The sequence below is a fragment of the Lithobates pipiens genome, unplaced genomic scaffold, assembly GCF_037356315.1.
Source record: "Lithobates pipiens isolate NorthernLeopardFrog02 unplaced genomic scaffold, aLitPip1_a1.2 Scaffold_16, whole genome shotgun sequence".
Lineage (NCBI taxonomy): Eukaryota > Metazoa > Chordata > Amphibia > Anura > Ranidae > Lithobates > Lithobates pipiens.
The window spans coordinates 261,480,202-261,507,211 of record NW_027507748.1 but is presented as its reverse complement, the minus strand read 5'-3'; the positions used below and the strand labels follow the sequence as shown (position 1 = coordinate 261,507,211).

General features: G+C 41.8%; 1 protein-coding gene across 7 annotated transcripts; it reads right to left on the bottom strand.

Moving 5' to 3' along the window:
* On the bottom strand, positions 1–24,233 carry NFYA (nuclear transcription factor Y subunit alpha). Of its 7 annotated transcripts, none has more exons than XM_077481350.1 (11): positions 24,082–24,233; positions 13,580–13,679; positions 12,565–12,648; positions 9,635–9,778; positions 9,376–9,507; positions 9,146–9,251; positions 8,775–8,941; positions 8,520–8,693; positions 6,807–6,914; positions 1,078–1,113; positions 1–997 (listed from the first exon to the last, which is right to left on the bottom strand). In XM_077481350.1, exons 2-10 carry the CDS (start codon positions 13,652–13,654, stop codon positions 1,096–1,098), a joined length of 1,008 nt encoding a protein of 335 aa, XP_077337476.1. In that variant the 5' UTR covers positions 13,655–13,679; positions 24,082–24,233; the 3' UTR covers positions 1–997; positions 1,078–1,095. The 7 variants fall into 7 exon arrangements, with proteins under 7 accessions (XP_077337476.1, XP_077337479.1, XP_077337477.1 ...); XM_077481353.1 differs by having other exon boundaries at positions 12,568–12,648; XM_077481351.1 differs by lacking the exon at positions 24,082–24,233 and adding an exon at positions 23,793–24,036.
* Between the last annotated feature and the right edge of the window lie 2,777 nt (positions 24,234–27,010).

Below are 27,010 nucleotides of genomic sequence, written 5' to 3'. Positions count from 1 at the left end.
TTAAAATCAACCAATTCTTTTATTAGCTGGGCAAGGTACACAGTACTTACAAATACAGCTAATTAAAAAAAAAACGAAATACTGTATCATAAAACAAAAACAAATTATGTACAAATAGTTTAAGTAACAAATTCACAAGTTTATGCCTGCTCTAGTTCTCAAGACATAAACAAAAGTCATGAAATAGAACATTCCCGCATGCAAATAGCAATGCCTGTGAGTATATTAAAAAATGCTGTTATAGCAGATTCATTGTACTTGTTCAGTGAAGGGTTAATCTTATTGAACAGAAAAGTAATGGCATTTTATGCCAGGTTTTTTCTCCCCCACAAAAATTTAAACATCACATTTTGTACTACCTCTGTAACCCAAATAAGTCCCTAAAGCTAATGAGACTTGAGAAATATATAATACAAGACCTAGAATATAAATTTGATAACTTATGCAATATATGAAAAGTCTCTTTCCACCATTTTCTTCACACAAAAGAAGAATTTAAAGAACAGTAAACTAGAAAAACAGACTGCTACAATGCATATTTCCAAGCTCAGATGAGGAGTCCAGCTTCTTGTATGATATGAAAAAAGACAGCCAGCACTTCACCTCAGTGTAAAACCACATTGAGTGTTTTGAATACTGCCCATTTTTTTTTTTGTTTTTTTTATCATTTTACTTAAAAAACATTTTTTAAATTAATTTTACGTCGCAGAATGACTGCAGACCCTTTTCTTTTCTGCTCTACTTGTATATAAATCTGAATGAAAAGACAAGAAGAAAAAAAAAAAAGACATGATTTAATCAAGAAAAGGACTGCCTAGGATTTTCTTGGTGGTAGGTGCACTTTAAGAACAAAGTCCATTATGTTAATGCTGGGTTGAGGCATGTTAAAAATCTGAAGTCGTCTTGGAGTTGTAAGGTGGCATTGTTTTTGTTGTGTTTAGGACACCGCCAGAATTGTTGCATCATCTGTGTAAACATCTCTTCCCTGAGATGAATCCTGCAAGGACAAGACAATAAGACCATGCGCTTGCTCACCCCTACACACGCAGAAAAAACGTATTCATAAACCCTTCTTACCGTTTTAACAGCTCTGTATTAATGAAATTCCACTTCCTGGAAAAAAAAAAAAAAAAAAAAAAAAGAAGAAGAAGATGAAACCATGTACAGAAGCTTGGGATTGTTTTTTTCCCTCATTAACCTACATACTTCAAAATCAACATCTAGATCAGGGATATGCAATTAACGGACCTCCAGCTGTTGCAGAACTACAATTCCCATGGGGCATAGCAAGACTCTTAGAGCCACAAGCATGACAGCCAGAGGCATGATGGGACTTGTAGTTTAGCAACAGCTGGAGGTCCACTAATTGCATATCCCTGATCTAGATGATAGACATCTGAAGAAGCAAGGAACCTTTTTCCTCCACTCTTAGTGATATGGTGGGAAAAAACAGCATACTTAAAGATATAAGTTCACCTTTAGTAACATGTTACACTCATATTTAGCATGTTACTAAATCACCTGCTGCCACCCTGACTTGATCCCACATTGTGACAGTGGGCGGGGGATCTTTTCTCCATACCTGCTGTCACAATTCCAAAACAGCACAGCCGTGCAGGGCTCCACCCATGTGACCACGTAATTCATTTACAGAGCTATGTGAATGAACTACAACTACTGTCAGACATTGCAGCCGACAGCTTGTAGTTCTCAATGGACTACGAGGGCGCTGGTGAGGGCTCTAGTAGTTCATTGTCCTCTCAAAAACAGTAACTGCCTACCTGGCATCAGAGGTAGAGGCAGACAGCTCTACTGACAGTCTGCAGGATCCATACACTGCACCCATGATCTCTTAATCAGGGGTGCAATGCTTTACTGGTTCCTAAGAATTAAAAATACATAAAATAAATGCATTTTTCTAAACTGCAAAAAAAATTTTTTTTTTTTAAATTGCTCAACGGGGAACTTGGCCAGAATAAAACTGTAAAGCTTAACAGACTAACATTGGTAAGCAGAAGGTTGCAAGGAGGAAAAAAAGTGAGCTAAGATTATAGGCTATTTTTGCTGCTTATTTATTTGAAATTGTCTGACAGGCACACCAGAAATGACGTGGGAAACGAGCTCAGCGCTTGTGGATGTTATACTGTCTCATCTTGCTTAATACTAGTGTCACTCTGTTGGTTTTAATAATAAATTTTTAATACGACATACTACACTATTTGGGCATTCCCCTTCTTCCCTTTTTCTCAGGGGAAGAGTGGAAGCTCAGAACAGAGGAGCCACCATCCACCACCTAATGCTGATTCTTGGATTAATGGGAGGAGGACCCCCAAAGGATATAGAAGCCACCAGCTATCTATGCAAGGACCTACAGAGGATATCTGAATTATTGGTTGTTTTCCCATGCTGGTACCTTACAGGAGTAAGGCGAGAGGCTACTTCACAAAGGTGTCACTGCATGGAACGAAGAGACACCTGTCACTTACTTCATAGTTTGCACTGTTAAGATTGGAGCACCACCTTTCACTCCTCATCTCTGGATTATTCTAGAGCCTTTATAATAGTTTCACTACATTCATTGACACGTTGATGTTTATTTTATGAGCACCGATTGATTTATCACTGTTCTTTTTGCTGCAAAAGATATTTGCATTGGATACCCTTTTACAAGTTTTACTTCGAAAGGCTTTTTTGTATTTGACGTTTGTTTCTACTGCCATCTTGTGCACAGTTTTAGTATTACTTTTCCATTTACAGCATATTACTTGTGTCACACAGGTAGGGCTGAAAAAACGAGTCGATTAATTGACAACTAATAGATAATGAAAATAGTAATAGATTAATTTTATAATTGATTTATCAGCCATAACATAATGGGGTTGAACAAAAACTAAAATGAGCAATTTATATTACAAAAAGAGCAAATAATCACTACTGTAAAAAAATAAACCCATTGTAGTAGTGGATTATCTGCTACTTTTTGTACTAAAGGGCTCATTTTAGTTTTTTTAACCCCATTATGTTACTAAATGTCTTAGACCTGGTTCACATCTGTGTGTTTTTTGGTGCTTTTTGCAGAAACGCACTATAGGTCATTTACATGGTTTCCTATGGGACAAGTTCACATCTATGCTTTTTTCAGCGGCTGCATATTTGGAAAGGGTGAGGGACTTTTTATTTTTATTTTTTTAAAGTGAAATTGCTTTTTTGGTTCAATATACTTCAATGGAGAAGCAACAGAAAAGCATGTAATGTGTTTTTGCAGCAATTTGTGTTTTTTTTTTTTTTTTAATCGGCCCAACAACAAATTGGCCAAAAAAGAAATAAATAAAAATGCAAAAAAATTAAATCGCAGCAAAATTGCATGAACAAAATTCAAAACGCACAGCAAAAAGCACTGCATAAACAGATCAAAAGCAAACTGCATAGGTGTGTACCTTATGCTGGCCACACAGATCAAATTTTAAGACAAAAAAATCTTTGCACATTCGCTGAATGAAAGAATGTGGTTTGAAATTTTCACTTGTTTTTAAAATTAATGTAATTTCTGAATGAAAAGCACACACACTGACTCCACTAACGATTAGAAAATCGAACAAACGTTCTTAAAATACTAATATTATAGAGCTAAAAATGGTTTATACATGTCACGACAAATTATACAGTACAATTGTACTGTATAATTTGTCGTGACATGTATAAACCATTTTTGTCTCTATATGATTTTATATCAAATAAATAAACAAAACTGTTCTTACTATATTTTATGGTTGTACGTGCCTTTAAAGTCCACCACCAGGGGTTCCCTTATCTTTGCAGTCTTTATATTGGATGTGGCACAACAACTCTACACAGCATTGCCGTCCTACACCCTTTTCTTCAACACTTTTTTTTTTTTAAGGTTATTAATCCATTAATCGAAACAATCGGCCAACTAATCGAATATGACAATAAATCGTTAAAGCCCTACACACAGGTTTCATTATGGTTCAAATAACAGAGGAGCAACTATTCACATACACTTATTACTTTGGTCACAGATTCACCCATCAGTGCTTGCAGCAGTTTTGTTCACCTTCAGTGTTAGCATTCATTTATTGTTTTTACATTAGAGATAATATATTTGCTTTATTCCAAATAGGTCAGCATAAGCCAGATAAAAGTCTGGCGTTGGCTGCTAAAACCAAAGCGACAGTGCTTACGGAGAGACCGGTACAATTATCTGTCAGTGCCGGTCACAGAGCTTGGAGTGTGCAACCTGGACACTTTTCCTTAGTGAGCTTCCTCCCTTTCGTAGTGGAGTGAGCAAAGCCTGATGGGGAAACAGAGGCTTGTCCCTTATCAGGTCCACCTTACTATTGCCCGACAGTGCATGTCTGTGGTCAGATCCCATAGCCAATATAAAGTCCAATAAAGGTTTTTGAATATGCCCATCAGTAAAGCAGACTGATGGGAAATTAGTCTCGCAGTTTCCTCATCGGGCTCTGCTCACCCAGTGGCACAAGTAATCTCCCAAATATGGGCATTGCCATTTATATATCACCACTCACCTTACCTGACCCTGACTGGGTCTTCCTCTAACCACCCCAACCCCCTTTTTTCCCCTCTATTTTTGTCTCTTTCTACCATATATCTGCTTTCTACCTCCCGGAACCCAACTAGGTCCTGGAGCTCTGCTTTGATAAAAAAAAAAAAACGATTACAGTGTTGCTTGCCGATGATCACGGTGTGGACTAAATATTACATTACATAAAAATTTATGTTACTACAACATAGAAGTATTTTTGGAGACAAGCTTTTTTAAACATATAAATATTTTTATTGTGTGTTGGTTGACAACATGCCATGACTGTGAATAATGATGGGCTCAGTCGCGTTCGCAGCTCCACATGCCCGAGCCCGCCAGAAATCTTACACTGCACAGCGCTAATGAAAGCCAATGTCTCACTGCCTACGATTAGTGCTGTGCAGGGTAAGCTTTCTGGCAGGCTCGGGCATGTGGAGCTGCAAACTTTCCTGAGCCCTTCCTTAATTGTGAACAATTGATCTATGGAATAGTAATGCCATTTCTGTGAAAATAAAGAATTTATACAAAAAATAATAATAATAATATTGCAGCTTACCAGTTCTTAGATGTGGTATCTGCATTAGTTTTCTATTTTAGGCTCCCCCCAAATTTCACCTGGTGATCTGGCCAGCCAACACACTTCCTGTATTAGAGTGCCCCCACTCTGGATGAAGGAGCACATGGGCAACTTTGGACAGCATCATTGTCAGTCTAGGCTGAGGGGAGCGTTCGATGTACTAGCACATGTAGATGCACTAACAAACTGAAGCTACACTGCAGTTACACATGCAGTTAGAGCGACAGGTTTTTTTCTTTTGGGATAAAGTTTTTACATGAATAAATAAAAGCTGATCCTTGTAAGCATCCCTGTCAGTGGTAAATGGTTTGTCTCAACACTTTAAACTGATACATTTGCAGGACAGCGTGTTCTGTTAAAAATAACAGCTTTACTAGCTGAATCACCAGATGAAAATAAGAGTCTAAAAAATAAATATTAGCGCAGCCGTCTCATCTAAGAATTGGTAAGCTGCAACATAATAAAAGGTATAAAGTAGTGTAGAACACCAGAAGTGTTCTTTGACTTGACTCCAACACCACAATCTTTTTACTGAAAAACAGCCATAACTGCACTGGTGAAATTTTGTTCTTGTCCAAGTGTGAAATGAAGGCGATTGTAAAGGCAGAAGTTTTTTCTATCTTCATGCATTAAGATAAAAAACCTCCAATGTGCAGCAGCCTTCCCTCAGAATCGTAATACCTAAACAGAGCCCCATCTCTAGCCAGCTATGTGCACCAGTGCCCAGGGACTCTACCTCCTGATTGGCCGAGACACAGCAGCGCCATTGGCTTCCGCTGCCGTCAGTCAGTTAACGAATCAGAAGAGACGGGATGAGGCCAAACTGTGGCTCCTTGTGGGCAAACAAGAGGGAGGGACCAGGAGCACCTAAGAGGTACCCAAGAAGAGGAGAATCTGGGCTGATCAAGTGCAAATCCACTGCACAGAGCAGGTAAGTATAACATATGTTTGTTGTTCTTAAAGGGGAAAAAAAAAAAAAAAAAAAAAAAAGAAAGAAGAGACACTTCAGTATCAATTTAAAACTGCATTTGGGTAAGTAAAACTTATGAAACAGCATAATTAATCATTAAAGCGGAGGTCTACCCTAAAGTGGAGCTTCCGCTCATTGCAACCCTCCCCCCCCCTCCGGCGCCACAATTGGCACCTTTCAGGGGGGAGGGGGTGCAGGTACCTGTACAGTACAGGTATCTGCACCCACTTCCGGCATAGATATCTGCAGAATATACTCCCTTTTCCGCAGATATCTACGCCCCTTTCCGAAGGTCCCCCGCTGTCTGCTGGGAAACACACGTATCCGAGACAGCGGGGACCATCCTTATTGCGCAGCGCGACTCGTGCATGCGCAGTAGGGAACCGGGAAATGAAGCCGCAAAGCTCCACTTCCTGATTCCCATAGCCAAGATGGCGGCGGGAGCACCCGAGAGACGATCGAGAGATCGGCTTCGGGCTCGGACATCGCGAGCACGCTGGGCGGGTAAGTGCCATTATTTTAAAAGTCAGCAGCTGCAGTATTTGTAGCTGCTGGCTTTAAAAAAAAAATTATAAAAAAAAAAAAAAAAAAAAAAACGGACTCCCGCTTTAAAGGAGGAAAAACAAGATATTAGGCAAAGCATAAAAAAAAAAATATATATATAATAATAATAATAATAATAATCCTTGTACCTGTACGTGCAAGTGGTGTTCTTCTTTTTCTTTAGGGGAGAAAAAACGTCCACCATCTCCTCGCTTTCTAGCCATAGCATGACGATGTCGTGACTCATGCAAGTATTTCTGAGATTTAAAATAAAGGCAAATGCAAACATCAGACTCACAACAGATACCTGACAGCATTCTGTATAATACCTACTTCCTTTAGACTATGTAAAGGTATTAAAAAACCTGTGACAAATACAGGAGGCTGCCAGTACTCTCTTTCTAAATAAAAATCAATTACATTTATTAAATATATAAATATCAATTACATTTTAGATAAAAGTGCCGTTAACTCCTGATCGACTTTTTTTTTCAGGAAACCAGCATTTTCCGAAGAATAGTTCAGCAGTGGCAGGAAAAAAAAAAATGATTACAGATGCCTTCCCCATAAGGCCCCTTTTATACAGGCAATCCAGTGAGGTCCACCTGTTAGTTTTTCAGGCGGACCTGATCAGACCCCCTATCTATATGAACTGGAGAGCGTAAACAAACTTGTGTCCATGTACATCTACCAATCCATTCTTCCAGAGGGCAGTCAGGTGTACACAGCCAGCCTGTTTACTCTCGGCCACCAATAGAGCAGAATGGTCTGTGCCCATGTCTGCATAAACTGAGTGGACATAGACCTGACTTCTGCCCACTCCTGCTAAGCAAATCCAATTCTGCTCTGTGTGAAAAGGGGCTTCAAAGTGGAACTTTCAAATCTAATGAATGTCCAAAATAAATTTAATTCAATTCAATTCTGGGCATGTGAATCTTCTAAATTCTGGTGAACAATAAGGAGTAACTGTAGATCTTCCACCACCATCACCTGCCACGCATCCTACTCACTAGAACTCCATGACATCCATTACAGGGAGCCAAAAGGTGCTAATAGGATAATGCCAATAAGGGGGTGTTCCCAACCTCAACACAAGTCCGACAGACATTCAATCATCAGTGGAGGAATGAAAGGAAGAGAACTTCCATAGTGAAGCTTATCATGATTTATTTCAAAAATGTTAAAATAAAAACAAAGTATCCATCACAAACATACATGTGTGGAGGAACGCCGTTTGCGCTCCAGCTGCGTTACAAGGGGCGGAAGTGACCTATCATGCTCAAGGTACCTTTACTTTTAAAAAAATTTTTAATAAATCGTTATATACTTCACTATGGGAGTCCTCTTCTTCCTTTCATTTCTCCAGATGATTGGACGTCTGTCGGGCTGGTGTTGAGGTCAAGAGCATCCCCCTATTGGCATAATCCTTTTATCGCTTTTGACTACCTGTAATTGCCGTCATGGAGTTCTGTTGAGTTTTGACTTTTTATGCACTAGCACTTTATAGTACATTTAGGTTTTTTTGCCTTGAGAGAGAACGGTTCAAATTAATTCACCAATTTTTTTCTCACATATGTTTTATTTACCACGAGCTGCTCTCACCAATATTGTTTGTTTATACTTATCACCATTTGTGCAGGTTTAGGGCATTTAACCCCCCCCCCCCCCCCCCTTTACAACTCAGTATGTGTAGTTGTATGATAAAATTTAGAGAGAACAGTTATTCCTGCCCCTACTCACCACCACACCTCAGTTTACCTATGTTAAATACAAATGTTAAATCTGCCATTGGTCAGATCCACTGAATTTGCGTGACACAAATAGTTGATGTGATTTAGGACATCTCAAAGCCAGATACTCACTCTCCTCTCTTTGGGGATTTTACCCTCTGCCTCCAATTTAGCTCTTGCTTGCCTTCTCTTTAATATTCGGTGATATTGTTTAGCATTTACATACAAAGGTTCTTCCTCCAGCATTTCAGCTCCAGGAAGTGGTATTCTTTGCAGCGCTGGAACAGAGCCTGTGCCGGGTACCATCTAGTTTAGGGAGGATGCACTATGTAAGGTAAGAAATTTTGCTTGTATAAATTTACACTGTACACAGGACTTTACACTTACCATTACCATACCTCCCGAGTTCATAACATTTCCTGTCACAGGTAGGGTGACAGTAACTGTCCCTTGATTGCTATTGGTTGTATTGGTGTTTGCTCCAGCTTGAACAATCTGAGCCCCTGCCAGGCTAGCAGCAGGTATGGTGATCATTCCAGTAACAGGCACAGTAACTTTAGTAAATAAAACGAGTAAGGGGAGAAAAAAAAAAAAAAAACAGGGGGAGAGAAGTTACTTCCAGAAACTACAAATAAAGTGTTATTACACATTATGTCATTGAGAAATAATGCGCAAAAGCAGGCAGCAAACTACAGAGATTGGTAAAGCTTGATTTGGCGCAACAACAAGCTGCAAGTCCTGGGCGAGTACAAACCTACCTTGCTGTAGAATTGTTCCATCTGCATTTACTGGTTGGTAAACAATAGTTTGTCCTTCAGCTGTCTGTGCCACCTGCTGACCCTGAACAGCAATCTGTTGCTGACCCTAACAATTTGGAAGTTGAAAAAATAAAAAAAATGTATCAAGCCATGTAAAAAAAATAAAATAAAAAAAAATGTATTTCAAATAAAAGGCAAAAAAAGTTTCCACAAATGTCTGCAACCTATACCTGACTCTGGCCTGCGGTAACTGCTGTCTGGGGTTGCTGAATAATTATTTGTTGAGTTTGTCCCTGCTGTGTTTGAACCTGCACCGCTTGTCCTCCCTGGATCTGGATCTGCCCTGGCTGCACCAGCTGAATCTATAACAGACAATTGAACACTATGACAAACACTGAACATTACTTCAAACAAATCAAGCCTGCTGGGGGGGACGGGGGATGACTTGCCACACACAAACCCAAATATAGAAGAAGGTGGAAAACCAACCTGTTGAAGGCCTTGGGATCCAGACACAGGGACTTGCATTAGAGTTTGGCCTTGTCCACTCATAGCTTGTACCATAATAGGCTGCCCTGTGGATGTAATTAGCTGTCCTCCACTGACTTGAACCATGAGTGGCTGGCCTTGTACCTTAAAGAAAAAAAAAAAAGTGGGGGGGTTGGTCATATAAGTGACAAATGCTATACTCCTGTATGCTACAAAACTATAAACAAATGAAATGAACAAATGTGTTAAAAGGGTTTTCCAGCTGCAGTATGAGGAATTGCTATATTCTTAATACTGCCATGCCATATGTCAACTGTTTAAAAAAAATAAAAAAAAAGCCAAACAGCGCTTCACCTTTTCAACAGAAATTGAGGGTAAAACAAATGTTAATGCCCAAGCACAATTTTGACATATTAACAAAACCGTACATAATCGCAACTAATTTATGCATCCAGGTGGACTATACCTTGTTTCTTTCAGGACAAATTGGCTTTCATTTGGTGGTAAATGGTAATGTATATTGCCCGATTATTTATTTAGTATTTTTATTATTATTGGAAAACCGCCCCAAAATAGTAAAAAAAAAAAAAAAAAAAAAAATATATATTTTTATGAGATATAGACTATATGCTGACCATGACTTTTGAACCAAACACTAACCCTGGTCCTTTTAGCCAAAGGCTAAAAAATTAAAATAAAAAACGCAAATCGCGGCAAAATCGCCGTACTTGCATTTTTTGATGCAGGTTCATTGACTTTTATTACATGCAAAACGCTGCATTTTGCATGAAAAAAAGTCCGACCCTTTCCAAAAACACAGAGGCACAAAAATGCATTGGATGTGAACATGTTCCATAGGAACCCATGTTTAAAAATTTCCCTGCATTTCTGCAAAATGCATCAAAAAATGCAATAGTGTGAATCAAGCCTTAAGCTTTACTTATCTCTAGTTCTTCAACTGGCCTCTTATACAATGTACTGAAGTGTCTGACATTGTACCGAGCGCACACTCCGTAATCACAAAAATACAAGGATTGGCTGTATATCACTTGCGTGTATTTGCAAGTATGCAGACAAGCATAAAAATTCTTCTAGCTTTATGTTAATGATGGATGTTCGGCATGTGTGTATTTGTACATATAAATACTGATTGCTGACTCAGATTTTGTTTTTCTTTTTGTTTTGTTTTTTAAACTCATCTACAGCAGGTACATTGAAAACAATGGGCTGCATTTAGAGCCCAAAAACAAAAAACAAAACAAACACTGTATGCCCGAAAACTGGGCATTTTCAGGCAGTAGCGTGCAAAAGGCCTAAAATTGTCAAAGTTGTACACATGCCACACTTTGTTTTCTCCCAGTCAACAGATTTTTAGTAAATAGTAAACTACAGAACGATGTAATGTTTAAGTCCTCTGTACTCGTGGTGACTCTTTGGCAACAAAACATGCAATTTGAAAAGAATAGCCCCATCGTTTTCAAAATGTACAATAAGTTAGCGGCAGAGTGCACTAAATTACTAATATAGAATGCCTTTATTTTAGGTCCACAGACAGCAGGATTTAGGAGCAATAAAGATGACAGTGTTGTGTAATACCTGGGACTAGGGATGAGCTCAGGTGTGTTCGCATGGAACATGTGCAGAGCCCGCCAGGAAGTCGGTGCAGCGCTAATCACAGGCCACGAGACATTGCCCAATCTCTGCAGCCGCGCATCGGGGCAATGTCTCATGGCCTGTGATTAGCGCTGCACCAATTATCTGGTGGGCTCTGCACGTGTTCCATGCAAACAAACCTGAGCTCATCCCTACCTGGGACCTACAATGGTGAAAAAGTCACTAATGTAGAAATAAATCTGAAGAGGTGTGGTGTAGAGAACTTACTAATAGACATATCAGGAAGGTAACCTGGAAAACCCCCTTAAAAATTTGTACACAGCTATAACAATATAATATATATATATATATATATATATATATATATATATATATATATATATATATATATATATATATATAATTTTAGAGACACTCCAGCCACAGAAACATTTACACTACTAGCAATAATGCCCTTATGCCCTTACTAGTGTTTGTACATTAATAGCAATTCTGTTTTATCCTCAAAGCTGAAACATGTTTTCCCTCTTCCAGATGGCAGCCCAGTCCACAGACCCATTATAACAATAGCTTCCCAATTCTTTAAAGGTGCTACTACTGTAAACCTTGAGACACGTCTAAGGACACAAGTTGTGTGTACCGCTCCCAAAAAGCTCCACTGTGGGACTTATTTGAATCCTCAACCCTGAAAATCTTACTCATGGCCATAGAAGCCGATCATTGAAGGATTAGTTAAAAAGGTACCAAAAAGCAGCAGAACAAAAAAGGTAAACACTGCCGTTCTGGTTACTTTATGTGGGCTCTACCAGGGGATGGTGTTTGTTTTGTGTCTGGAGTTACTCTTTAAAATACAGATTTTGCAATAAACACAGATTACATAAAAATGACTGCAGTTCTACATGATTTGCATTTCAGCCATGCTTCTTTTTCCAATGCTCAGAACAGAAACAAAGCAAGCTGACAATGTAATAAAATGATAAAATGGATACAGGCTTAACCCTTTCGTTGCCGGAGCCATTTTTGTTTTCCTTTTCACACGTATTAAGAAATGCACATGCATCTGGTCACTTCTACACGCATGTTTCTCTCTCCCAGAGATCATTTACATGTTGTAGTAATTATGTCAGCAGCAGCGAAAAGGTGAATTGCAGTGTACAAATATTTTGGAAACATGCTAGATTAATAATTTACAATGTCATGCAAAAGACAAACTGCAAGTGGCACTTTAGACAATGTAACTGATCCATGCTAACATGACTGAGTAGGCAATGGCAAGTTCTATATGGTGCCATTTACATTCACCTGCCAAACACAACTACCTGGAGGGTCTGAACTTGCTGCCCAGAGGCTGCTCCCACTTGAGCCTCAGTCTGTAACTGGACAGCAGTGACAGCACCAGGCTAAGAAAAAGGAAAGGAATAAAGAGAGACAGCCTGACCATGAGAGAGTGCCAGGAGTCATACACTCAAACGATAACACTAATTTGTTTTTTTTTGGGGTCCATGTCGACTGGCTTTTGTTTGCTTCAGACAGGTTTTGAACACCCACAATTCTTTGGGAATGCAAAACCTGCTTGAAGCAGGTCAAAATGTCAAAGATTAAGGGCCGGTTCACACCAGGTGCAGTTACGTGCGCTTTTTGTCTGCACTAAAAATGCATGCACAGCGTTTTACAATGGTTCCAATTCACACCAATGCTGTCAGTTCCAGTACCAGAAACTGCTTTGGTGTGAACTATGGCTATAGGAATACATGAAAAACACTGCATGCATTTTCAGGGACAGTTCACACCACAAAAATGCACTCTGGATACGTTCCAAATCAGTATTTGCTTACAGTTCACACCACACTCAGTTCCAGTGCGTTTTTTATACAATTTGCTATGTTCCAGTACAGCTGCGTGCAGAGAAGAATGCAGCACACTCTACTTTTTTTTCTGCACTGGAAACTGACTGCACTGGTGGGAACGAGAGCCATTGGAATACATGGAAAACACTGTGTATGCATTTTTTAGTGCATAAAAATAAAAGCGCACAGAACTGCATCAGGTGTGAACTGGCACTAAATGGACCCGTCAGTGAATTCCGAACGATCTCAGAAGCTTCTCAGATTAATTTCAAATCGATGCCAGTGACGCGGCCCCAAAGAACACAGGCTCTTATAACATTGATTAATTATTAAAAGTGAGTTTACTGAACAAATTTGGAAAAGTAAAATGTCAATTACAAAATTAAAATGATTGCGAGTATTATTTATAAATTTAAACAATCAGTTATGCCAACTGAGAATCATTGTACACATAACTTGTATGCAATCCACCTCTAATTCTCACCTGCTGTTGTTGGATTTGTCCAGCCTGCACCACAATCTGCTCTGGTGAGCCATTGCTACTTGTGTACTGCTCCATCTACAAGTATGCAATCTGCCTATGCCTGTAAATATATAAAAAAAAAAAAAAAAAAAAAAAATGGAAATCAAATATTTTGGGAATAAAAATGTATAGTGCAATTTCCCTGTTCTTTTCCCTCAAACTATTCCCATCACAAACAGTTCAGACACACTTCCCAACATACCCCCAGGACCAAACCGCATTTACAATTCTCAGAAACCACACACACACAATATAATATATATACACACACACACACACACACAAAACGTGTGTGTGATAGATATATATATATATCTCACAGCTATGTGTATCTATCTCACACACATTCCCCATAATTTCAAACTTGTACGTGTGCTCTTACAAAGGGAGCGCATATTAAGCATTTGCATCCCATTATCTGTTATGGAAGCCTACTATACAGCAACAAAGTTGTAATTCAAATGTTTTACAATCAACGAATTTTGGAAAAATGATTAAATACGTCAACACATAGTATAGCGACAATTCAAAAGGTAATATTATTTTGCCATCAGGGTGTGTAAGTGAAGCTGGTGCAACCCGGACCAAAAATCTAACAGATTCCCCCATTGATTGTATTCTGACAACCAGCATCAGTAGATATCAAAATCCCTGAATGCAGTCATTGTTCCTCTAGACAACTTTCTACCCGGCTCCTTTGACAAAAAAGTTAAATAAATAATCTACTATTATCAAGCGAGGTGGCGCTGACAGGAGCAGCCATGTTCATATTTCGGAAATATGAACAGAACATATCCCATAATGAGCGCTTGTCTCAATTAAAAGCGCTGTCAGTTCGGTCCGCAACCGACACGCATGAATTGCTTCTGACAAGTTTTCCTGACACCAAGAGAAAAATGGTAATGGGGGGGGGGGGGGGGGGGGGAGAATCACCAGCTGTTTGACAGCCTCAGCTCTGTTGCTGTGTGGAGGGGGGGGGGGGGGGGGGGTGTCTTTACTTTCCAATCAGCTCTCAGAGCTCTCCTCCCTAAGCTCTGCAGAGTGTAAATTCATTTCTCCACCCAATTTTTCTTAACGCTCAGCTTTATAAACTCTAAACTTTACATGGATGGAGAGAAGAGAAGATTTCAGATAAACAGATACAACTTATGTAGGAGAACCCGTTTCATCTCGGTATATTACTTGTGGCCAGTCACTTCACTGAGTACATGTAAGGATTTACAACCACTTTAGCCCCAGAAGATTTTCCCCCCTTAATGAATGGGCCATTTTTTGCGATACAGCACTGCATAGTTTTAACAGACAATTGCATGGTTGTGTGATGTTGTACCCAAACAAAACTGATGTCTTTTTTCCCACAAATAGAGCATTTTTTGGTGGCATTTGATCACCTCTGCGGTTTTTATTTTTTGCGCCATAAACAAAAAAGGAGCGTCAATTTTGAAAAAAACAATAGTTTCTTTTTTGCTACAATGTGCATCTCCAAATGAAGACTTTTTTTTTTTCAGTTCAAATCAGTTTAGATCAGGTATATGCAATTAGTGGACCTCCAGCTGTTGCAAAACTACAAGTCCCATCATGCCTCTGCCTCTGGGCGTCATGTTTGTGGCTGTCAGAGTCTCGCTATGCCTCATGGAACTTGTAGTTCTGCAACAGCTGGAGGTCCGCTAATTGCATATCCCTGGTTTAGACCAATATGTATTCTACCTTCTACATATTTTTGGTAAGAGAAAAAAAAAAACCCAAGCATATATTGATTGGCTTGCGCAATAGTTACAGCGTCTACAAAATAAGGGATAGATTTATGGCCTTTTTATTATTATTATTTTTTTTACTAGTAATGGCGGCAATCTGATTTGTAGCGTGACTGCGACAGACCGATCGGACACTTCTCTGGGACCACTGACATTTATATACAAGAATAAACACAGGAAAAAAAAAAAAAAGGTTTGTTTAGGCCTCACCAAAGGCCAGCTCAGTGCATTTTTTTTCTGAATCAAAAACACATGAAAGCAGGTTATATGGTTTTCAATAGCATAATTCACACCAGTACTTGCAGTTCCAGAAGAAGAAGGAAAAAAAAAAAAAAAAAAAGTATAACATGCTAAAATTTTTCCTGCACTGAACCTCTGTAAAACTCATCAAAAACATACTGGGATGCACCAGAAACACGCGTCCTTATTTAAGGTTAAGGAAAAAAAATGCTCTGGACTGCATCAACACACCAAAAATGCACTGGAATGCATAAAAGCATCTGAACTGCGTTTCTATGGTGTGAACTGGCCCTGAGCTCAGTGAGGAGAACTGTCACAGATACACGTGTCCGTTTACATGGTGAAGGCTGTGATTTGACAAAGCTGTCAGGTGATCAAGAGGGCCAATCACAGCAGCCATATACCGATCCCATCTCAGTCATGTCCTGCGATCACAGCCATTATAGGAACGTCCACTCAGAACGAGGAAAAGCCCACCCAGCCATTTATGTACAGTGGCTGGGTGGGAGGAGGTTAAGCTGGCATTATACAATTTTTAAGGATCAGTTTACACTATGGGGTTGATTTACTAAAGGTAAGTGCACTTGCTCCAGAGCTTAGTAAATGAGGTAACACTTTACAAAGAATACTTAAATCCTTCTGTAGTGCATCAGCCCCCCTTGTATCTACCTGAACCCGGTCTTTCTGGTGATGGGAAAGAGCACAGCACCTCCAGACGCTGTCTCGGGTCCTCACCGGATAGATTGATAGCAGCGGGAGCCATTGGCCCCTGCTGCCGTCAATCAAATCCAATGACAAGAGAGCGGGGGGTGGGGGAAGGAGGGGGATCGAGTCCTGCTGTCTGTGTCAATGGACGCGGAAGGACTTGGGAGCTGTGGAGGCACTCAAGAAGAGCAGGAGCGCCACGGGACCTCAGAAGCGAAGGATCGGTGCTACTGTCTGTAAAACCCTTGCACAGATGAGCAAGTATGACATATTTGTTATTAAAACAAAAAAAATGTAAATAAAAAATAAAATAAAAACACACACCTTTAAAGTGTTTGTAAAGGCAGAAGGTTTTTTATTTTAATGCATTAAAAAGCCTTCTGTGTGCACCTCCCTTAATCCCCTAATACTTACCTGAGCCCCATCTCGATCCAGCAATGTTACACAAGAGACTCAGTTGTCCAAGACTCTCCCTCATCATTGGCCGAGACAGCAGCAACGCGACATTGGCTCACACTGCTGTCCCCACCCCCCGCACTGCCACGCTTGCCCATCTGCAGGCCTGGGAGCAACATGGCAGGTGCCAGCAGCTGTAGGGGAATGAAAAGGTGGACACATGTCTGCTCTCTGCTGCCCTTCTTGTTGTGACCTGGAAAGCGACATCTATCCCAAACCAATCTCTATGGCTAGCTTAGTTGGGAAAGGACACATTGCAAAACATTCAGTGAAGCCCCAAAGAGCCTAAAAGACTCTCCATGTCTCATTAAAAGAGAACCTGACGCCTTATATAGGGGAGAGTGAGCAATCATTTTAACACAAAACCTCCTCCATAACACCAAACTGATACCTATAGGGGGGTTTTGAAGTGTCACCTATAGCAAATATAGGGGGGGGGGTACTGAAATCTGACACCATTTCATGGGCGCACACAAAATTTAGGGTTCAACATGTTGTGTATTCATTTATTTGGTGCAACCTCGTCTTTTATGTTACCAAAAATGTGAATAGTTTATTGCGGTTGTTTGCCCCAAAAATCACTCTAGTGGGGTTTTTTACTGAAATTTTGGGTTTCCTAGACCTCTGCGGTAAGATCATGTGACATAAAAAAATTTAACTACCGCTATTTTATTCTCATGTGTCTGCTTTTAGAAAATATATAAATGGTTTGGGGTTTTATGTAACGTTCAGGCCTAAAATTATTTTTTTAAACGTGTGCAACAAAAATGGCTCTGGCAGCAAAAGGGTTAAAAGGAGGTAAAATGTCACCGCATACATTTTCATTTTATAGCAACATTGTAATAACAATACAAACAATTGTTAGTTTTTCCAGCAAGAATACAGTAAAACCTTGGTTTGAGAGTGTTTTGCAAGACAAGCAAAAATGTTTCATAAATTTTAACTTGATATACAAGTAGCGTCATGTCACAACCGAGTATAAAAGAGGAGAGGCGCCTTTAAGTGTAGCAATGTGGTTACATTTAATGAAGATACAACATATAGAAACTCACATGGTTGATGATTAAAACTGGAACATCTAAGTATGCAGGCATCTCAAGCAAAGCTGTCCACATAGACCACCCTCCTCACCGCCATTGACGTCGTCCCTTCCACGCTGCGCTCCATGGCTTCAGGCCTCGCTTTCAGATCACTCTACTGCGAGGTAGTCTTCCCGGTCATGATTGAAGATTGACAGTAGTGAAAGCCGGCGGTGCGGAGGATGGTATATGTGGACAGCTTCACCCCAGATGCCTGGATACTTACATGTGCCAGTTTTAATCATCAACCATGTGAGTTGCTAAGTGTTGGACCTTCATTAATTGAAACCATATTGCTACACTTAGAGGCGCCTCTCTACTCTTTTATACCCTATAGCTCCTGCTGGATATTGCTTCTAATCCCCTTGTGGAGGCTTCCATTTGTGGATGGACATTGTATGGTTACACAACCTCACATTGCTATAATCTTTTTAAATGGACTATAAACTGAAGGACTTATGAATACATGGCTGTGGAATGAATCATCTGAGTTTCCCTTATTTCTTATGAGGAAATTTGCTTTGATATGCAAGTGCTTTGGATTACAAGTATGTTTCCGAAACAAAATTATGCTCGCAATCCAATTTTTTACTGTACTTGTAAAATCTCCTCTCATGTTGTGCCTGTCTGCAGCTTCTCCCCTGCAGTTTACTTTCCATTTCTAATGGTAGCTTTCTGTCTGCAAGCAGTGATATCTGTACTTACTCTTACTGTGCCTCCTAAAAGGATAAGTTCATCTTTGGAACAAGTTACATGTTCCACCCACACAGTTTCCTGTGAAGGAATGCCTACAAACACCATCAGCCATTGTGGCTGACAGCTTGTAGGTCTCAAGGGGCTGGTAAAGCCTCTGGTAGTTCATCGATCTCCCTGCTCTCAGGTAACTGCCTGTATCAGAGGTATGGGCAGACAGCTATCCTGAGAGTCTGCAGGAGCCCAAGATTATACCTGTAATCACTACAGCCATGGCCAAAAGTTTTGAGAATGACACAAACATTAATGTGGTTGTGAAGGCTCAAGGTTTTTCACCTTAATGCATTAAGGTGAAAAACAGTCTGCGCTGCAGCTCCCCCCCCCGACACCCCCTTTTTCTTACATGAATCTGATCGAGCGACGTGCACGAGCGCAGCAGCTCCTCTGTCTCTCTCCTCATTGGACAGATTGAGTGCAGCAGCAGCCATTGGCTCCCGCTGCTGTGCATCAAATCCAGTGACACAGGAGCAGGGGGTGAGGCTGAGTCCCACTGTCTGTCAATAGACGCAGCAGGACTCAGGAGCAAGCCTGCACGGGTGCCCCCAGGGAAAGCAGCTTTCTGTGGGGGGGACCCGATAAAGACAAGGGGTCTTGAGCGCTGGCGGGGCACCCAAGAATAGGATCGGGCTGCTTTGTGCAAAACTATTGCAGAGTAGGCAAGTACAGACAGGTTTGTGATTTTTATTTATAAAAAAAAAAAAAAAAAAAAAAAAAAAAAAAAACAACACGACAAGGGTTTACAACCTCTTTCTTTTATTTTCACAAAGTCTACTGCCTCCGTTTTTATGATGGCAATTTGCATATACTCCGGAATGTTAAAGCGTGATCAGATGATATGCAAAGTCCTTCATTGCCATGAAAACAAATTTAATACACCCCCCCCCCCCCCAAAAAAAATAATATAATAATCCACTGGATTTCAGCCCTGCCACAAAAGGACCAGCTGACATGTCAGCGATTCTCTCATGAAATTGATACTAAAGTCTATTTTTTTCCCCTGCTCCTGGCCCCTCCCTCCTGCTGAGTGGCCCAACACAAAGCAGCTTGCTGTGGGGGTACCTGAGCCGCTGCTCTGCGAGTCCATTCTGACACAGAGCCGTAGTTCAGCCCTGTCCCCTCTCTTTATAGGCTCACTGACTTTGATTGGCTGAGATGGCAGGGTGGTGCCATTGGCTGTCAAAGAAGATAGAGAGTCCCGGGCAGCCAAGACACTTCTGCAACATCGCTGGATCAAGATGGGCAGCTGCACACAGGTTTAATCTTCATGCATAGAACGCATTAAGATAAAAAACCTTATGACTTTAGAACCACTTTAACACAGGTGTCAGTGATGACAAGACCAATGCTGGAAATCACTCTAATGCTGATTGAATTAGAATAACTGACTGGAAGCTATAAAAGAATGGTGGTGCTTGAAATCACTGTTCTTCTCTGTTAACCATGGTTACCTGCAAATGTGCAGTCATCATTCCTTTGCACAAAGGGGATCCACAGGCAAGGCTATAGCTGCTACTAAAAGACTGTACCTAAAACAACCATTTATTAGATCATCAAGAACTTCACCGAGAGAGCTTCAATTGTTGTGAAGAAGGGTTCAGGGTGCCCAAAAAAGTTCAACAAGTGCCAGGACAGTCTCCTACAGTTGATTTGGCTGCAGGATTGGGGCACCATCAGTGTAGAGCTTGCTCAGGAATGGCAGCGGGCAGGTGTAAGGGCATCTGTACGCACAGTGAGGCGAAGAATTTGAGGATGGTCTGGTGTCATGAAGGGCAGCAAAGAAGCCACTTCTCTCCATATAAAACATCAGGATAGACTGATATTCTGCAAAAGTTACAGGGACTAGACTGCTGAGGACCGCGACCAATCCCCTTTCTGATTGTTTGGGTCATCTGGTAAAAACCTTGTTCAGAAAAGAAAAGGTGAGCGCTATCATCAGTCCTGTGTCATGCCAACAGTAAAGCATCCTGAGACCATTCACGTGTGGAGTTGCTTCTCAGCCAAGGGAGTGCGCTCACTCACAATTTTTCCTAAGAACACAGCCATGAATAAAGAATGGCACAAAAACATGCTCCGGGAGCAACTTCTCCCAACCATCCAAGAACAGTTTGGTGAGGAACAATATATTTTCCAGCATGATAGAGCACCACGCCATAAGGCAAAAGTGAAAACTAAGTGGCTTGGGGAACAAAACATGGACATTTTGGGCCCATGGCCAGGAAACTCCCCAGACCTTAATCCCATTGAGAACTTGGTCAATCCTCAAGAGGCAGCTGAACAAAAAAAAAAAAAAAAAAAAAACACAAGTTCTGAAACTGCAAGCGTTGATAATGCAAGAATGGGCTGCCATCAGTCAGGATGTGGTTCAGGAGTTGATTGACAGCATGCCAGGGCAAAGCGCAGAGGGCTTGAAAAAGAAGGGTAAACACTGCAAATATTGACTCTTTGCATAAACTTAACGTTATTGTCAATAAATGCCTTTGACGCTTCATAACATCAGACAAAGATCTAAAAACACTAAGGGCCCGTTCACACCATAGAAATGCAGTCCGGATGAGTTCCAGATGCTTTGCTGCATGCACATTTGATGTGCTTTTGATGCGTTCCAGTGCATTCCCCCTCTTTTTTTATTAACCTTAAATAAGGACACGTGTGTTACAGAGGAAGTAAACCCTCTCCATTAAAAAAAAAAAAAAAGAAAAAAACATCCTGCAGGACAAAGGCATAATGAGCTAGTATGCATAGCATACTAGCTCATTGTTAAAGTGGGGTACCCCCTAAAAAAAATAAAAATTTAAAGTCAGCAGCTACAAATACTGCAGCTGCTGGCTTTTAATAATCGGACACTTACCTGCCCCAGGGTCCAGCAATGCGGGGGAACGAAGCCCCCCCCCCCTCGCGGCACCGTCATGCATACTGTGGGCACCCGGCTGTGGCTTCACAGCCGGGCACCCACTGCACATGCGCGAGCGGCGCAGGGCGCCGTGATACGCCGTACAGTCACCTGGGACACATGACAGGTCCCAGGTGAATGTGCGGCGCGAGGGGAAGTGATGTCACCAGCCCGGGCAATGAAGAAGGCAGATTACGAGGGACCCCCTAGCAACCGGTATTTAGAGGTGAGTAAAAAAATTTTTTTTTGCCAATTTTTTTTTTTTATTTTTTTTTACTACTTTAAGCAGCTTTTATTTTTTTGGTGGCAACACCACTTTAATTACTTACCCGAGATCGAAGCCCACGCAGCGACCCTCGTTTACCTCCTTTGTCGCCACATCTCCTGGAGTGACGTCCGGATATCGCTGCTCCCGCGCTGTGACTGGCCAGATCAGCGATGACGTCACTGTTGCGCACACGTGCGGCACCTGTCAGTCACGACATGATCGCCTTAACCAACGGCACACTCAGCGAGCCTGCGCCGTAGACAACGGTGTCTGTTTTTTGGAAAATATCTCCTTAACCGTGTAGGTCAAGGAGATATTTCTTGCACCTACAGGTAAGCCTTAATCTAGGCTTGCCTGTAGGTTAAAGTGGTCTGTAAGGGTTTACAACCACATTAACGTTCCAGTACAGTCCAGTGCAGGAAAAATGCACCATGTCCTATTTTTTTTTTGTCTGGAACTGGAACTGCAAGCACTGGTGTAAACTATGAAATTGAAAACCATGATAACCATATAACCTACATTCCATGCATTTTTCATGCAGAAAAAAAAAACATAACAAAAAAACAAACACGCACTGGACCGCTTGTAGTGTGAACTGGCCCTGAAGCAGCAAAATTAATATTTGTGTCACTCAAAACTTTTGGATGGGGCTGTACACTGGCTGTGTGGGAACTGACAACTCATCACCCATTGGTGCAAGTACATTAGGGACCAAGGGATGAGGAGGGTGTTAGTTCACCTTTTCTAAAAAAGGTAAACTAAACCTTTAAAAACAGAGGCAGCCTTTCAACTACCTTCTAAAAAGAAATCCACTGTGGATCGCTTTTCAGAGTGGCAGCAAGGGCTGCCCTTCTTGGCTTTGAAGCGTTACATTAGCTCCAGGTACATTTAGCTACAATCTTCCCTTTGACTGGCAACTGTTGGGGCACTGTAGATTCAGATTACATCAGTTTGCATAGCGGTCATCAGTTCAGTTTACATCCATTTATTTTCAAGTTGTTGCAAAAACCTGAGATGACAAAAGTATAAACAAAAAAAAAACCTTTGACTAAAACCAACATAAACCCTAAGTTCACACTTGTGTGATGCAGGAACCAGCACTATTACAGTGCTGGTTCCCGCATCGCATCTCTCCCACAGGCCTCTGAACCGATGCAGTGTCATTACTTTGTTAATGACACCGCCAAATCGGTTCACAGATCGCAGTGAGAACTTGCACAGGAATCGGATAGCATAGGTGAGAACAGCCATGCGATCCCATTTCATTGCAGGGGGGAAGAAAGTCTCTGAACCCTTTTTGAGACTTCAATACGAGTTCAGCCATACAACTCTATGACTGCACTTGCATTGCACAGACATCGCAGGCGCTCTGCACCAGTGCGAATCACATGCAATGTTTGCGTTGGCACAAACGTAAACCTAGGCAAAAAAAAAAAAAAAAAAAAAAAAAAAAAAAAAAAAAAAAAAAAAAAAAAAAAAAGGGGACAGTCGGCATCTGTTTGCATCCACTAATATCCTTGAAAAAACAAAAAAAGTCGGAGCCATGTAAAAAAAATAAAGAAACACCCCACACACACACTCCAAAAAAAGAACTGAATGGAGATGGATGTAAACAGATGATGATCCCACATCTGCCCATCCATAGACATACATTGTGGTTCAGACTGGATCCATCTGAAAAAATGGCCAGATGTATCTAGACTGAGGCCTGATTCACATCTAGGCAGGTTGCAGTTGATGCTTTTTCCCAGTGCGTTTTGCAGTTTCTCTCATACACGGTTTTGACACATTTTTAGCGCTGAACGGCGGTGTGAAAGTCCTTACTGGGGCGTAACACACAATTTCTTACCTCTATGTCTAGCAATAAAAACGCACAAGCTTGACAATAACAAAACAAGCTTTAAAAATGCTCCAAATACACTTGAAGAAGCTGAGGTGTGAACCCAGCCTGACAGAAAAGATCCTCTCATGGGAGAGTATGTGTACATAAACCAGGAGAGAGGTCTGTCCCCCTCAGCCCCACACACACCACTTGTACTCTGGCCATGGAGCTCCCATTCCATGCGGGGACATCACCCAGCTCTTCATTGTATTGTCTGCTCTCTCCCATAACCCGCTCGGCTCTTCTGGTTCCACGTCTCTGCTGTGCACACTTAACGCGGCTTTTGTCATGCTTCGGCCGAATGTTTCTCCCCCTAGTCAGCCCGGATTGGCTATTTATGTTATTGCCATATACATGGGTGTTATTGGCTGTGCGGCTCAGGTCATGTATCTCCCTCCCCGTTGTGTTATTGGCTCTCTCCCCCGGTCCTACTCACCACTTCTCCCGGTCTCGGTTCTTCTCTCCGCTCTGATTGGTTCCAGAACCGGAGCACGGAGCCCAATCAGCGCTTTAGACACAAAATGGCGGAAGGACAAAGGCGCCGAAAGGCTACTCCGACTACGCAAGCGCGGCTAGCTACGCCCCCAACATGGCGCAAGCGCAACAAGAGTCTGCCGACGATCCGCCCCTAGTTCTCCTTTGCGCATGCGTGTTAGGGTATTACTGCTGCAAAATCTTTAATGGCATTCTGGGAGGCGCGGTGTTGATGTTGTGTTACCGCCCTATGCAAAAAAAACAAAAAAAAACAAAAGAAAGGCGATAGTAATACATGTTTGTCAGGGTAGGCTTGCAACCATGTCATTTCTGTTATTTTGTGAATGAGAGCCATTGTTGTGTGAAGAATGCAAATGAATGGTGGTAGGGAAATAAACCAGTCTCACAGCCTTTGTGTGCGGCAGTTTTAGGCTTTGTGCCATCTACAATGGTTTTCTAGGGTCCTCATTCAAGGTGGAGGTAAATACGAACAGTGACGATTTGCTATTATAGTTAGAACTGTTGTGAAACTACAAGTCCCATGAGGCATTGCAAGGCTGACAGTTACAAGCATGACTTCCTCAGGCAAGAGGCATGATGGGACTTGTAGTTCTGCAACAGTTGGTTTCTAAGCATAGATGCACCAGATTTTGCGCTCTCCAGTTTTAGTAAATCAACCGATTTAAGTGCAATGAGGTGCATGAGACACTCCAGGTATCTGAGAGGAGAGAAGCACAGATAGTAGCTATGCCCCTTGCTGCCCATTCACACAATCCTTTATGTTTTGTGAATGTGTTCACATAATACCAAAGCTTCTGTGACTGGAAAGGAGAAGGGGAGGGGCAGGCATAGCAGCTGCAGTGACTCTACAGTTGAAGATGCATAGATCAGAAGGATCAGCGTTGGGCTCCTGGAAATACAATAGCCGTCTTCTAGGAGTACTATAAAGTTTTCAGATATAAATAATAGAAAAAGGTCCAGGAGATATCATGCACCACCTTGGACTTAAAAGAGAAGTAAAGGTATTTTTTTTAGCATCTGTGCCCTGGAGCCTCTGCACTGAGAACCGAGCAATCGCTCAGTTTTCAGAGTTCCCTGAGCAGAAAACTGTAGACTGTAGTTAGTCACAACTCTCTGCTCTGCTCCCTCCTCGCTCATTGGAGTGCTGGGCTGTGGAGGGGGTGGGGAGCAGCCATCTCAGGCTCTCAGCAGCTCACTGAGAGGCTGAACTGGGTGTCAGTCCAGGCACCTGGCAGATCCAGACTTTATTGTCACAATGACACGGTGCCTGGACTGACTTCTGTGATGTCAGCAGAGGGCGGACTTCAACCTGCTCTTTGCTGAAAATGGGGCACAGGAGTGCAAAATGAACTGCACTCCTGTGATCTATAAGAGAAGTCCAGCCATACAAACTTTGGCTGGACTTCCCCTTTAACTGATAGTGTGCCTTCACTTTTTACAAAAAAGCTGAATTCCTATAACTCAACTTTAACTCAGAGAAGCATCCATTTCTTGTACTTTATAAAGATCATTATTTTTGATTGCTGTCATATATCTCTTGAAGTACATTGGTTATGAGAGAAATATGGTGACTTGCATTACTGGTGAAAATTGAAGTTCCTTGGTTGTGTCTATTTCTATGTAAATTTTTCTGGACAGGTAATACCATGTTTGCCCACAGAGGATTCACAGGTGTTCTGTTCTCCTGAGTGCAGGCAGTCATGTCAATCAATGTGGGCACAGCCGCTGCTTCCAGCATCCTCCAGGTCCCCCTGCGTCCTCCCCGGCTCTCCGTGTCCTCCTCCAGGTCCCGATCCATTTCGTCCTCCGGGTCTCCCTCTGTGTCATCCTCCAGGTCCCCCTGCGTCCTCCCTGGTTCTCCGGATCTTTCTGTCATTTACTGGCTCCTTCCTTTTCCGAATGCACAAAGTTAGTGATCACTAGTGATGGACGAACTTCCGACGAGACGTTTCGCGAACGCGGAACACGAACGCGGCCGATAGTTCGCGAACTGTAACGTTCGCGGCGGGCCCAATTGACTTCAATGGGAGGCGAACTTTACAAACCTACAGGTCAAATTTGCAGCCACAAAATAATTACTAGCTGTGCACACATTGGCCATGTGGTGGGACTATGACATAACACATGTATGAGGTGAATCTGGGATCGACAACTACAAGCATTCTTTTTTTATATGTGAAATTGTGACAATTCAGGACTGTGAAGCGCATGAAGGCAATGGAGGAGAGGGAAGGTCAGGGTAGGCAAAGAAGAGGGTGCAGGAGATGATCACCAGCAGCGTGACATACAGCAATGACACCTGCACCGTGATAGAGTGATCTGACACCAGCACCGTGATAGAGAGCACTGACATCAGCAGCGTGACATACAGCAATGACATCTGTACCGTGATAGAGTGATCTGACACCAGCACCGTGATAGAGAGCACTGACATCAGCAGCGTGACATACAGCAATGACACCTGCACCTTGATAGAGTGATCTCACACCAGCACCGTGATAGAGAGCACTGACACCAGCACCATGACATACAGCACTGACACCAGCACCGTGATATACAGCACTGACACCAGCACCGTGATATACAGCACTGACACCTGCACCGTAAGCAGCCCCAGGAGTAAGTCAGCATAGCACAGGGATGGTGGGAGCCCCTCATAATGAGCATAGCACAGGGATGGTGGGAGCCCCTCATTATATGCACAGCAGAGGTACAGCCCCAGGAGGAAGTCAGCATAGCACAGGGATGGTGGGAGCCCCTCATAATAAGCAGCCCCAGGAGTAAGTCAGCATAGCACAGGGATGGTGGGAGCCCCTCATAATGAGCATAGCACAGGGATGGTGGGAGCCCCTCATAATATGCACAGCAGA